This window comes from Hypanus sabinus, chromosome 27 (assembly GCF_030144855.1).
Source record: "Hypanus sabinus isolate sHypSab1 chromosome 27, sHypSab1.hap1, whole genome shotgun sequence".
NCBI lineage: Eukaryota > Metazoa > Chordata > Chondrichthyes > Myliobatiformes > Dasyatidae > Hypanus > Hypanus sabinus.
Window position 1 is genome coordinate 26,971,481 of NC_082732.1, and position 14,502 is coordinate 26,985,982.

Here is a 14,502-nt window from a genome sequence, read left to right on the forward strand (position 1 = left end):
AACCTCTGGGCAGCGAGGAGCCGAGGATGCCGCGGCGGAGCTCAGTCCCCGTCTTGTGGGTCTCGTTGGTGTTCACGGCGGCGCTTGGAGAGGTAGGTCAACAACTGCGAATCTTATTGTAGGAGTGGCCAGTGTATCAGGAACGTAATTCATAACTCAGACCTTCTCCGTAAAACGGGACCGAAAAGCATTTAAATTCCCATTTGAATTGTAGGGTGTTCAGTCGGACCCAGCGCTCTGGCAACATTCTTCAAGATGAAAATATGTAATGATTTCGGATCTGCGCTCCGAATAATAAATAATAAGGACACGGACGTATTAAGACGAATTCCCTCTTTCCCCTATACTCTTCCCAGCGTGAAATTCGAGTTTCTCTGAGAGTTCTTGATTAAATAGTCAGCTCGTGTAATTATCAACAGAGTAAGCTCCACTTGTTCAGCAGAGCCCCCCCCCCCCCCCACCCCTCACTCACACTAAAAACCTACCTGGTCACGAGGATTTGTATTGTTTCTGCAATTTGACAGAGGCTGGGAGGGGTCCCATCGCGATTAGGGCGGTAGTCAGGCTAACACGTGGTTTCTGTCAGCCCCTCCGCGGCCCCCGAAACTGCTCCGGAGTAAGATCCCATAATGAAACACAAACAGTAGAAACGCACCTGGTCTGCTGTCTGGTCTTATCTCAGTTGTGCAGACCAGCCACGGTCGGTTGGTGTCGCGAATCGAGCACACCGTTTCAAGCGTGGGCGTCGATGACAGGAGACTTGAAATTTCGCGGATGTTTGTACACGAACTGAACGGGGAAGGACGATTTCTTGGGAACTGGGGGAGTGGGTCTCGGACCGAGGTAGAATGAATTTGTTAAAGCATAGACGCTGTCCTGTAAAATTTTATATATGAAAATTATTTCGCCTGGAGCGAAAGATAACTGGAAGGTAAGTAACAGAATAACGCGGGTATATATCTTGGCAATTATTGACGGGCGTGGAGGTGAGAACTGCTGGAAGTTTTTTAAAACTTGTATTACCCTTTTTGTAGTCTTGCTATATGAATACAAGCGTGTTTATGTTGCTCACCGTGTGCTGTTTTACTTTCCTGGAATGGGGTAGCTGAAATCGGTAGATGAGTTTGGTGCGTGCGGTTAGGATATGTAAGATCAGACGTATCGAATGTAAGCCGATGAATCTTCAAGATGATTAACTTCTCTGGATTTGAATAATTTACTTTCTGAGTAATAGATATTTATTGGCGGGGGGGCAAAGGGCGATGGACGATGCACGCAGAAAATGGTCACTGAAGGAAAACGACGACTGCCGACACTGGAACCCTAAAAACATTTTTTTAAAAAATAGAAAATGCTGGAAAAAATCCGGTAGGTCAGGCAACGTTTCTGGAGGGAGAAGTAGTTAACGTCTCAGGTCCGAAGAATGTTGTCTTGCTGAGTCCTTCCCGAACTTGCTGTGTTTATATTTTAGCGGGCATGAGTCGTAAAGCACGTTTGCGCTCTGATTACCTGCTGGCATGATTAATTGATGAGGAATTGCCTACATCAAACCAATCTTGTGGATGGGGGGGTCTCCATCGTGTAGCGAATCCACTCGGAGTTCTCTGCATTGAGGATTGTCAGATGTCTACTTATCCCTGGGTCAGGGGAGTGTAACCCACACTATCAAGTTTTGTAACTTCAAAACATTAAACTAATTCAAATGAAGACCTGGGAGTCAGAAACGTGGATCTGCTTTTTAGCTAGCTGCACGCGGTATCACATGGTAGCACGACGTATGCCATCGATGTAGTTGTACTTATAATCCATGATGAATTATTTTTAAAGAACAGGAATGCTTAATCAACAAGATACAGCCCGGTATAGAAAGTATTCATCTTCCCCCCACCCCTCAAAAATGTTCATGTTTTATTCTTTCAGAGCATTGGATTTAATTTGGCTTTTTTGACACTGATCAACAGAAAAAGACCCTTTTGTGTCAAACTGAAAACAGATCTCTTCAAAGAGATCTAAATTAGTTACAAATATAAAACACACAAAATAATTGGGATGGCATTAGTATTCACCCCCTTCAAATCAGTAGTTAGTAAATGCACCTCTGGTAGCAACTACAGCCTTTAATTCTGTAAGAATAGATCTATTAGCTTTGCACATCGGGATAGAGCAATTTATCCCCCTTCTTTACAAAACTGCTTAAGCTCCGTCAGATTGCATGGGGATCATAAGAGAACAGCCCTTTTCAAATCCAGCTAAATGTTCTCAATTGGATTGAGGTCTGGACCCTGGCTTGGCCACTCCAGGACATTAACTTTGTTGTTTTCAAGCTATTCCTGTGCAGCTTTGGCTCTATGCTTGGGGTCATTGTCTTGCTGGGAAACAAATCTTCTCCCAAGTCACAGTTCTCCTGCAGACTGCGTCAGGTTTTCCTCCAGGATTTCCCTGCTTTTTGTTGCGTTCATTTTACCCTCTACCTCCACAAGCCTTCCAGGGCCTGTTGCAATGAAGCATCCCCACAGCATGATGCAGTCTCCACCATGCTTCATGGTAGGGATGATATGTTTTTGATGATGTCTGGTGTTTGGCTTACGCCAAGCATAGCATTTTAAAAGAAAACTCGAGTTTAGTTTCATCAGACCATAGGATCTCCTTGCAGCTGACTTAGGAGTCTCCCACATGCCAGCTGGCAAACTTCAGCTGCGATTTCATGTGATTTTTGTTCAACAGTGGCTTTCTCTTTGCCACTCTCCCATAAAGCTGAGACTGGTGAATCACCCGGGCAACAGTTGTTGTGTGTGCAGTCTCTCCCATCTCAGCCACTGAAGCTTGTAGCCCCTCCAGAGCTGTCATAGGGCACATGGTGACCTCCATTACAATTCCATTTTTTGCACAGTCACTCAGTTTTTGAAGACGGCCTGCTCTAGGCAGATTTACAGCTGCTCCCTATTCTTTCCATTTCTTGATGATTGACTTAAAATGTACTCCAAGGAATATTCAGTACCTTGGAAATTTTCTTGTATCCATCTCCTGACGTGTGCTTTTCAATAACCTTTTTGCTGAGTTGATTGGAGTTTTCTTTTGTCTTCATGGTGTAGTTTTTGTCAGGATACTGACTCACCAGCAGTTGGACCTTCCAGACACAGGAAACACCTTGACTGCATTCCAAAAACAGATCTCCATTTAACTAGTTATGGGACTTCTAAAATCAATTGGCTGCACCAGTGACGATTTGGTATGCCATATTAAAGGGGGGGGGTGAATATTTATGCAATCAATTATTTTGTGTTTTATATTTGTAATTAATTTAGATCACTTTGTAGAGATCTGTTTTCACTTTAACACAAAAGTTTTTTTTCTATTGATTCGTGTCATAAAAACCAAATAAAATCCACTGTGATTCAATGTTGTAGAACAGTAAAACATGAAAGCTCCAAGGGGGTGAATACTTTTTATAGCCACAGTATTTACAAGATTTATTCAAACATTAAATATGTGACATTCCTTCTGCTGAATCAATGGTTGTCTAGCTGAATATGAATTGCCAAGCTAAGCAGTAGTGGTAATTTCAAATGGTGAACTTTTTGTAGATCTTTGCTTATTTCCGAAAGGGTGGTTTATCAGGCCCTTAAAATGCAGTCCTCATTTCCTTTTCAGTAAGCTAGAGTCAGGGAACTGCTTGCTGTTAGTTACCTTGGTGACATCTATCAGTGACATTGTGATTGTCTGGATCAGAAGATAATAGAAGGGTTAGTCAAAATTGTAAATGTCTTTATGGGGACTTTCCTGGGAAGAGAGGAGATGGAGAGATGCTTTTGTGAGATTATGCAGAAATTTATTGTTCTTTGAATAGATCTTCAATGTAATCAGCTGTGATTAATTTTGCCTTTAGAGTATTGTCTGCTGTTATGTCCCTTTTAGTTTCTTGATCTGATAGGATGATGAAAACCATGAGATTGTAGCTGACATATATTGATTCACAGGCCAGTGGTCTCATTGATGTTCATCTCAAATTCACAAAATGAATAGACAGTGTCTAATGTTTAAACCTGCTCTTGATATTTATCAATTGTAAATTAGAAGAATTACAGGTGCTGGTAATATGAAATTTAAACTGAAATTGCTGGAAATATTCAGTGGGACAGGCAGCTGATGAACATACTTGACTTGAAATATTAAATCTGTTTTCTTTTTTACAGATGGTTCCTAACCTTCTGAATCTTTCCAACATTTTCTGCTTTTATTTTTTCTTAAAAGTTGGCGCAACACTGCAGGGCGAAGGGCCTGTATTGTGGTGGAATCTTCTATATCTCCAGCACAGAGACACTGGACTGTGTGGCTAGGGAACAGGAGGACAAAGTCTGCAAAAGAGATTGCAGATATTGGTTTTGATGTGGGATTTTGAGCCTCAACATTGACAAATTCTCTCCTCCTCCCAATGCTGCTTGACCTGCTGAGTTCTTTCAGCAGATTGTACATTTCTCTGGAGGCATTGTATCCTTCTAAGAAAGGCAAAATCTTCACATCTTCAGCTTGACTGTGTTAATTACCTGAACAGGTAGAAATTGGCTTACTGATGACTGATGACAAATTGGTTTGATCCAGCACACATGCAGCCAGCAGGGAAGGCAAATGGAATGAGGATTTTATACAGGTCCACAATCCCTTATCTGAAATCCTTGGGGCCAGTTGCATTTCGGAATTCAGAATGTTTCGGAATTCAGAATTTAACCTGTCTGAGTGTGGGTGAACTTAAGGACCCAGGGGAGCTCCAGACCTACACACATCCTCTGGTATACTTTAAATCATCTCTAGGTTACTTACAATACCTAACACAATATAAATGCTATGTAAATCATTGTTATACTGTATTGTTTAGGGAATAATGACAAGAAAATATACATGCACAAACAAGTGCTGGAGAGAGAACTTACAGGTCTTCCCAATCCGTGGTCTTTTTAACATTTTCAAAGTGAAATTAAATACAAAGTCAACAGTGAACAAAACATATAGTTAAATGTTCCATCAGCATTGTAAATTTGTTCAGGGCTAAGGTTTTCATCAGATATTATCTTGGCAAATTCATCAATGTAAGATGCCACACAGACACAGCACGATCAAGCATTTGCAATAACTCCACTTTCTGCGTTTTTGATAATGACAGATACTTCCTTCTCTCTTTTCTCATTGTTACCCATTGGGGTATCTGCAGCTCTTTTTGACATTCACAGTGAAGTTAAACACAAAGTCAACAGTGAACACAAAATAACAGCGAACAGCAAATGCACGCATAACCAGTACGAGCGCCGAGCAACAACTGACGTCTGGCGGCCTCTGCTAGTGCTGCCATGTCTCTCCTGAGTGACGTCAGCTGTTGGCACAGCAAAAACTTCGTTTCTTGGCACTTTTCGGTTTCAGAATTTCAGATAAGGGGCTGTGGACCTGTATAAGAAAATCTTTTTTTTAAAATTAAATGGGGCTTTAATGTGACCACACTTGAGTTACTGCAAGTGGATTTTGTCACAAAAAAAACAAGTGCCTTGGGATCTGCGCAGCATAGATTTACAGTAATGTGCCAAAGTTTTAGGCACAGTACTACAGTAATTTTATGTATTTCACTGTACTACTGCCGCAAAATAAAACAAAAACCAATTTCATGACGTGAGTGGTGGTAAACTTGATTCTGATATGGATTTCTATTGTGGACTGAAGGGGCGGGGAGGGGGGAATCATAGTTTGGGAAACAGGAAGAGAGAGGGGAGGAGGCAGGAAGCACCGGAGGGACATTCTGTAATGATCAATAAACCAATTGTTTGGAATCAAATGACCTTGCTTGGTGTACCAGGGCTGGGTGTTTCTGCAGCTGTGCCAACCTGGCACTCCTCTGCCACCTGTTGTACACTCTTTGTGTGGCACTCCACCCTCGCCATTCCCAACATCGTTTGCTTCTGCCAGATTTGCAAACTCACTCTCCACTCCACATTGACAAGTACAATACCATGTACCCTAGCTATAAATGTGTGCTTAAAACTTTTGCACAGTACTGTATTTGATTGATTCCTTAGATGAGGAGATTGTCCAATGGACAATCAATCATGTTCGAGTTTAGAAATAGGACTAGTTTCATCGAAACATATAAGTTTAGAAATCATGTCAGGGTAGTGACTGAAAGGAATATTTTTCCATCAGGAGAGTCTAGAACAAAGGGGCACATCAAGAACTAAGACATAGGTAAGGAGAACTTTATTTACTTAATGATTATGAATTCTGATAATTATCTACCAAAAGAATTGATAAATCTATCAATCTTTGAGTATAGTCAGAACTGGTATAGATAGATTTTTGGACCATTAACAAACCAAAGGACATTCAGAAAGGGTGAAAAGTTGACAAATGTATTATGAGTCATAATCTCACTGGACTGTGAAGGAAAGACCCTACTCCTCCCTCTTTTTTATTAACGTTCCCCCACCATCTTGTTGGTGTTGAGAACATGAGTAAAGCAGAGTTAAAAGGCTTTGAATTCCCTCCTCAGCTAGTCATATTCATTGTTGGGAGTCTTCAAACTCTCGGTGGAAGATTTGATAGAGTTAGCCGATGACCATGCCTAATATTACTTAGAAAGACTAGCAATGTTTCAGTTGGAGCCTAACTACATTTGAAAATATTTAAAAGCATCTGAGATATTAATTCACCTGGAGAGGTAATTCTACTTCTGATGCAGCAAGAGTCCATGAAGTATATAAATACACTAATCTGTCTTAGTGATGTGCATTGAGGGAGAAGTGATGGCTGCAGGCATCTGGTGAGATTTCATCACTCAAGTAATGAGCTCTACTATGTCTACCTAAAGGTGTACATGTCACCTTGGTTTATGTTCTCATCCAAAAGATAGCTCCACTGCTAATCCTATGCTTTCTCAGTAGCATTCCTCGACTCCTTCTTCTCATTGCTACAGGAAGGATGTACAGGAGCCTGAAGGCACACACTCAGCAATTCAGGAACAGCTTCTTCCCCTCTGCCATCTGCTTTCTAAATGGGCATTGAACCCATGAACATTACCTCACCATTTAAAAAATTTATTTCTGTTTTTGCACGACCCATTCTAACTTAGCAATTTAATATACATATATATACTTGCTATAATTCAGGTTTTTTTCTATATTTGGCATGTATCGCAATGGACTGCAGTCGCAAAGTTTACAAATTTCACAACATATGCCAGTAATATTAAGAGTAAACACGAGGAAGGGGGAAGGGTCTTGGCCCGAAACGTCGACAGTGCTTCTCCCTATCAATGCTGCCTAGCCTGCTGTGTTCCACCAGCATTTTGTATGTGTTCCAGTAATATTAAACCTGATTCTCATTCTGACACTGACGCCAACTTAGATTATAATTTCTATTATAAGAGCATGCAAGAAGGTTTGAGAATGTAAGATGATCCCTTTGTAAAGCTGAACCGAGAAAATAATGCTGTTGAGATTTTACGGAGATGCAACTGCCCAGACATGCACATGGAGCAAGGGTTTCTCTGAAATGTCTGAGTGATTTAAAAGCAAGCAGGTCTTGTCATGGCTGTATTGAGCATATGCAAACCAGCTCATGCCCCACTTAGTCCTGTAGGACCATTGAAACGGAAACTGAGTAAAGCTGTACTTTACCATTTATACAATGAATCATCAGCATTGTAGAACCACCCCTGGATGTATATCTCAGCAGGGCATTGGGAGGGTTGCAGGGGCACTCTGGGGACAGGACCTGGAGCTGTCACATCTTGAGGAGGGTTAGGTTTCATTTGGCTACATATTGGGCTCTGTGCAGATGATTGGACCAGAGAGAATTAGGGACAGTGGGGGATTAGAGTGGCTCTGATTCTTCTCATAGTATGAATCAGTTTTGCCCCTTTTAGCTCTCAGGCTGAAACCACAGATCCTTTAAATGAATCACTGCAGATATCACCGTTATCTCCAGACAGGCGATCACCCTTGTCCTATGTTCGAGACAATTGTCACGTTCCACATCCATCCTTCTTTTCTGATGCTGTAGCCTTCATTCACAAACAGACACACATTGTTACTGCATACAGCCCAACCCTAACCCCTGACCTCACCCTCACTTCTGTCTGCATACTTGGCCTCAAAACTTTGCATTTGAAGCAATCCCCTAAAGACAAGAGTCATATTCTTCTTGGGCAACTTGTATTTCCCAAACTCCTAATGACACATCAGCCCAAAACATCCCCACCATTGCACAAAAACCACACAGCTGACATTACCCACAGCATTACCATTGTGCTCCAGATGTCACCCGCACCCTCAGATAACCTTTAGCTCCAATGTCAATATCACTGTACAAAGTTAATTTTTTTTAATCAAAGTACATGCATGTCACCATATACAAAGCTGAGGTTCTTTCTCCTGTGGGCAATGTCAGCAAGACTACAGGACAGTAACTGTAAACAGGATCAATGACCAACAAACTATGCAAATATAAATAAATAGCAATAAATAATGAGAGCATGAAATAAGAAGATAAAGAGTCCTTAAAGTGAGATAATTGGTTGTGGGAACACTAGAAACAGAGTGAGTATTGTTATCCCCTTTTGCTCAAGAGCCTGATGGTTGAGGGGTAGTAACTGTTCTTGAACCTGGGGGTGCGAGTCCTAAGGCTCCTGTACCTTCTACCCAATGGCAGCAGTGAGAAAAGAGCATGGCCTGGGAGGTGAGGATCTTTGATGAAGAATGCTGCTTTCCTACAACAGCATTTCATGTGGATATTCTCAATGGTTGGGAGGATTTAACCCATGATGTACTGGACCGAATCCACTACCTTTTGTAGTACTTTCCTCTCAAAAGGCTTTGGTATTCCCATACCTGGTTGTAAAGCAGTCACTCTGCACAGTTTCCACCACACATCTATAGAAGGTTGTCAAAGTTTTTGATGACATGCTGAATCTCCAAGACACCTAAGGAAGCAGAGGTGCTGTCGTGTTTTCCTTGCAATTACATTTATATGATGGGTCCAGGGCAGGTCCTCTGAGATAGTGACACCCAGGAATTTAAGGTTACTGACCCTCTCCACCTCTGATCCTCTGATAGGTACTGGCTTATGGACCTCTGGTTTCCCTCTCCTGAAGTCTACAATCAGTTCCTTGGTCTTGCTGAGGTTGTTGTTATTACACTACTTAGCCAAAATTTCTATCTCTCTCCTGTATGCTGATTCCTTTGATTTGGCCCACAACAGTTTTAACTTATAACATCATCCTCACCCCCAGTTGCACCGCAACCTTGAATGATTGTTCCTGTTATTGCCCTCATTTCCCTGCCCCCGTGACCATCCCAGCATCATTCCTGCGACTCGCCAACTCAGCGTCGACATCACCTCCACCTTCACATGACCTTCAGCCCCTACTCCCAACCTCAAGGCCACCCTTGCCCCAGATCAGCCTTGTCTACACTCTTCCCCCCATTACAATCTCAGCAATGCCTCGGGCACTTGTGTCTTAATTATTAGTGTGTATGAAAAATGCATGGAATTAGATGCTGAATTCCTTGGAATCCCACTAGTAACATAAATACACATCACTGATTATCCTTTGCTAGTACCCACTGACTTCAGATTGAATTTACTAATTTTCCTTGTTTCCCTTGGGGGTTTGACCATTTTAACAGTCCTGACAGCTACCTGTATCCTAACGTTATTTATACATCACCTTTATTCATGTTCCTGTGACAGCCTTACCTTTCAGTCCAACTAGAGCAGGGGTTCTCAAACATTTTTTTTTAAGCCATTAACCAAGAGGTCTGTGGACCCCAAGAATTAGGGTAATGGCTTCACTGGACGAAACTTGGCCTGAGTTTGTAAGTAGGAGAGTGTCTCTCATTGGGACAGGCAGAGAGATTAGGATGCAAAAACTGTAAAATGTACCACGGTTAAACAGGCAGGTTTAATTAAGGACAATATGTGGTTGTGCTGAGCAGTGGAGGACTTGTTTTCCTGAGGCTGCTGACTCCAGTCTCACCATCTCTTGCAGGCAATCTGCTACGGGGGGGAGCAGTACAATTTTTAAACTTTTTTAACAAGGGTTTATTTGCCTTTGTATTCATATTTATTGTTTTTGTTTGTGTTCTTTGTGCTTATTGTGTTACTTTTTAATAGTGCAACAGATCCGGAGTAACAATCATTTTGCCCTCCTTTATACTTGTGCTCTGAAGAATAACAATAAACAATCTCGAATCTATTTCCAGCACAAGGGACTCTGCAGATGCTGGAAATCTTGAGAAACACACACAAGAAGCTGGAGGAACTGAGTAAGTCTAGCATTATCTCTGGAGGCGAATATACAGTTAACATTTCGGGCTAAGACCCCTCATCACCCGAAACGCTGACTGCTTATTCCCCTCCATAAATGCTATCTGATTTGCTGAGTCCCTCTAGCATTGTGGTTGGGTCTCCTTTGATTTGTGTGCAAATTCCCCTGCTCTGCAGTGCCCTCATTGTATGCTGCACCAGTGTGAGCTTAATTTAGACCATTTAACCTGAACTCTGTTAGACAATACAGAGAACTTTCTCGTTGTTTAGTTTTAATCAACTGTGTGACCTATAACTTGATGGAAATTCTTCCTGTCTACGATTTGCATACCGCTTATTGGGACTGTTGATATTGTGGAGAGAAACAGCCAGAGGTGAAACCATAATAAATTTTACAAGCTCTTTGTTTTTAAGTTAATTTCATCAAGTTTCCAAATGAGACATTTTCCACTGGACCCTTTTCACAATGAACAAATGTTCATTAAGTTCTGTCCAACGCACTGAATTCTGAACAAGAGGGTCATTTGGAGCAACTTTATGGACCATTGTCTTATAATCTTATGGTCTGACTTTGTGCTTGTGCCCTGCCTTCACCCAACCTTCCTTCTGACCCCCACCCCCCAGCCGCATAACTTAAAATCTCGGCAATTGCAGTTCCCTTTTTAGGAATCAGAATATTTGCCCCAGGTGCATTAATAGCTCCTTCATGCCTACTGGAATGGAATATGGTGTTCAGTTTAGGTTTGGTATTGTGGAGGAGCCGAGGGTTTTTGGAAACTGAATAGGTTTGGAGTTAGTAGCTGCTTTCTGCAGTGACTTGAAAAGCTGTATCTTTATCTCTGAGAGTGGACGTACTGGATAGTGGGTAATTCCTGAATAACGGCCAATTCTCTCTTTCTCTCGCATGTCAGCAACAAAATGGCAAATCCTGTAAGGAGAATGAATACTATAATGAAGATGCAGATCGGTGCTGCTCGTTGTGCCCTCCAGGTATGTGTCATCCCTCACTCCCTGAATACCCGCCATAAAACACGTGGGTCTTTTGTCTCACAGCCTCCAGATGTCCTAAATCCATACCAATGGAAAGGTTTGTGTCGCGGAACTCACAGCCACGGCAGCCTCACAACCTCAGCTTTGGTGCCACTGTTACAAAGAGACAAAGTTACTGTTTTAAATTAATTCATAGCGTATGGATGACACCATTATTGTTCACGATATTCTCCATTCCTCCTTGCCCCTCAAATGTGGAGGTGTTCAGAGTCAATCACTTTTATAGGTCCAGAGTCATGAATAGGTCAGACAGGGTGAGAATAGCAGGCTTCAATTTCAAGTTCAGTTTATTGTTATTCAACTGTACACACATATACCACCAAACTAAACAATGCTCCTCCGGACCGAGGTGCGCAACACATAACATATAACATGTTACATGTAACTCACATACATAATATATAACACATTACATGTAACTCACACACAACATATAACACATTACATGTAACTCACACACATAACATATAACACGTTACATGTAACTCACACACATAACATATAAAGTAACATCACGACAAATAAATGAACAAATAATAAGGTGCACATGAGGGTTACAGTCTAAGGAACGTCTGGCAGCTCTTGGGCTCTATTCCCTGGAGTCCAGGAGAATGGGGGGGGGATCTCATAGAAACATTCCAAATGCTAAAAGGCCTGAACAGATTAGATAGGGTAAATCTATTTCCCTTGGTAGGGGAGTCCTGGACAAGAGGGCACAACTTCAGGATTGAAGGTCATCCATTTAGAACTGAGAGGTGGAGAAATTATTTTAGTCAGAATGTGGTAAATCTGTGGAATTTGTTGCCCGAGTGGCTGTGGAGGCCAAGTCATTGGGTGCAATTAAGGCAGAGATAGATAGGTTCTTGATTAGCCAGGGCATCAAAGGGTATGGGGAGAGGGCAGGGGAGTGGGGCTGACTGGAAGAATTGGATCAGCCCAAGACTGAATGGTGGAGCAGACTCAATGGGCTGAATGGCCTACTTCTACTCCTATATGTTATGGTCTTAATACAATTTACAAAGTAAACAGTACAAAGCTGCATATATGATGACATCTTAGCCTAGGTGGTGGCAGAGAGTTCAGGAGGCTTATGGCCTTCCCTGCAAGATATAAGAAACTGGGCATGCTTTCAACTACAAACTAATAATTGTATGAGACTAACATTATCATTTCTAGATTTATCTATATTTACCCGAATTTCAGTTCCCTGTTGCCTGCCTAGGAATTGAACTGATTCTGGTGGATTACTGCTTGAAAACCTTGGTTGCTAGTCCAGTAACTTAATTACCAACCTAACATGCTGCATAATGGTCTGGATTGTTGAGTTGGGGGAATTTATATTCGAACAATGCAGTGCATTTTAAATAAATAACTGGCTTCAATTATGGAGCCACGACTCCATTAAGTTGCTTCCTTGGGGGAAGAAATTTGCTATTCTTCTCTGGTCTGACTAGAAATAGAATTTATTTAAATCTTACATCCATCCTACAACATGAGGGAGTAAAAGTCTTTGTGTTACTAAGAACTTTACTAAGTGATTCTTAAGCAGTTGAAGTTTAACTGTACACTGAAAAGATGTGGCAAGTTATTCCGTTTAAAGAATTCTTTTGGGATGGGTAATACTGGCTAGATGATGTAACCTAAATCACATTTCACATGTACATGATCCCCAGCTTCTCCTGTTTAAAGTTCCCTCATCCCTGAAGAAAACTACCAAGTAGTTTCACCATCATTTACTTCCACTACTTCAAAGTTTTGGGACCAACAATAAGGCACTCAATGGTATGAGAAGATTGAGAGAGAATGTTTAATCTCCAATTGTTTTCAAAGCTGGCGAACTGGTAACTTGATGCTCTTCGAATACGATTCTGGTGACAATAGATTACCTCCATACACAGAGGATGAAGGGAACGAAGATTGTTTTGGCACAAGCATCACATAACCAGACATTGATATCACTAAAAGGAAATAGTATACAGTATGTCATGTAAAGTAAAACACTAACAAATGCGGGAAGGAGCAGGGACAATGTTTCGGAGTACGGTGCTTCAGTCACACAGCCTGAATAAATTCCTCCTGCACTGTAACCGTACTGATTGTCTGAGCCCATACTCCTTGAGAAGGGTCTGGGCAGTGGCTGCAGCACTGGTAATTTGATAATCAGCCAACAGACCCTTTCCACAGCAGCAAACCCACTCAATGTCCAAGCTCGCATTGCCATAGAATTTAAGTGTTCAGCAACTATTTCCTGATCAGGCTGCATTTGGCCTCTGACTCATATCCTGCATGTCACTAAGATTAAAGCCTTGTTCGCTGACAAAATAAACAGCTAGACAAGCAGTCAAAGTTTCAAAGACCCCTGTTTGTAGTGGGGGAAACTTTATTTGCTTGCTTTGAAACCTTTGCTCTGCCTCACCACAAAGACCTCATCCCCACTGCCACAACCTGTTCACTTGGAGTACTCCTTGCTTCTCCTCGTAACATTCTTCAAGCTCAGAATGGTTTAATCTTTTTAAACAAAACTTCAGAAGTACATAGAAACATAGAAAACCTACAGCACAATACAGGCCCTTCAGCCCACAAAGTTGTGCTGAACATGTCCTTAATTCCCTAGGGTTACCCATAGCCCTCTATTCTTCTGAGCTCCATGTACCTATCCAGGAGTCTCTTCCAAGACCCTATTGTATCCACCTCCACCACCATCACTGGTAGCCCATTCCATGCATTCCTCACTTCCTGCGTAAAGAAACTTACCCCTGACATCTTCTCTGTACCTACTTCCAAGCACCTTAAAACTGTGCCCTCTTGTGCTAGCCATTTCAGCCCTGGGAAAAAGCCTCTGACTATCCACACGATCAATGCCTGCCATCATCTTATACACTTCTATCAGGTCACCTCTCATCCTCCGTCGCTCAAGGAGAAAAGGCTGAGTTCACTCAACCTATTCTCATAAGGCATGCTCCCCAATCCAGGCAACATCCTTGTAAATCTTCTCTGCACCCTTTCTATGGTTTCCACCTCCTTCCTGTAGTGAGGTAACCAGAACTGAGCACAGTACTCCAAGTGGGGTCTGACCAGGGTCCTATATAGCTGCAACGTTACCTCTCGGTTCCTAAATTCAATCCCACGATTGATGAAGGCCAATGC

The 14,502-nt window shown here is 42.0% G+C and overlaps 1 protein-coding gene across 2 annotated transcripts in view; it reads left to right on the forward strand.

Moving 5' to 3' along the window:
- Positions 1–14,502, forward strand: part of LOC132382152 (tumor necrosis factor receptor superfamily member 1B-like) — a 31,305-nt gene continuing 16,803 nt past the window's right edge. Inside the window, exons 1-2 of one of the 2 annotated variants that reach the window (XM_059952060.1) lie at positions 1–92; positions 11,217–11,295. In XM_059952060.1, the coding sequence (XP_059808043.1) occupies positions 27–92; positions 11,217–11,295 (145 nt within the window). In that variant the 5' untranslated portion in view covers positions 1–26. Of the gene's footprint in view, positions 93–582; positions 932–11,216; positions 11,296–14,502 lie in introns of those variants that run through there. The other variant, XM_059952061.1, reaches the window with a different exon arrangement.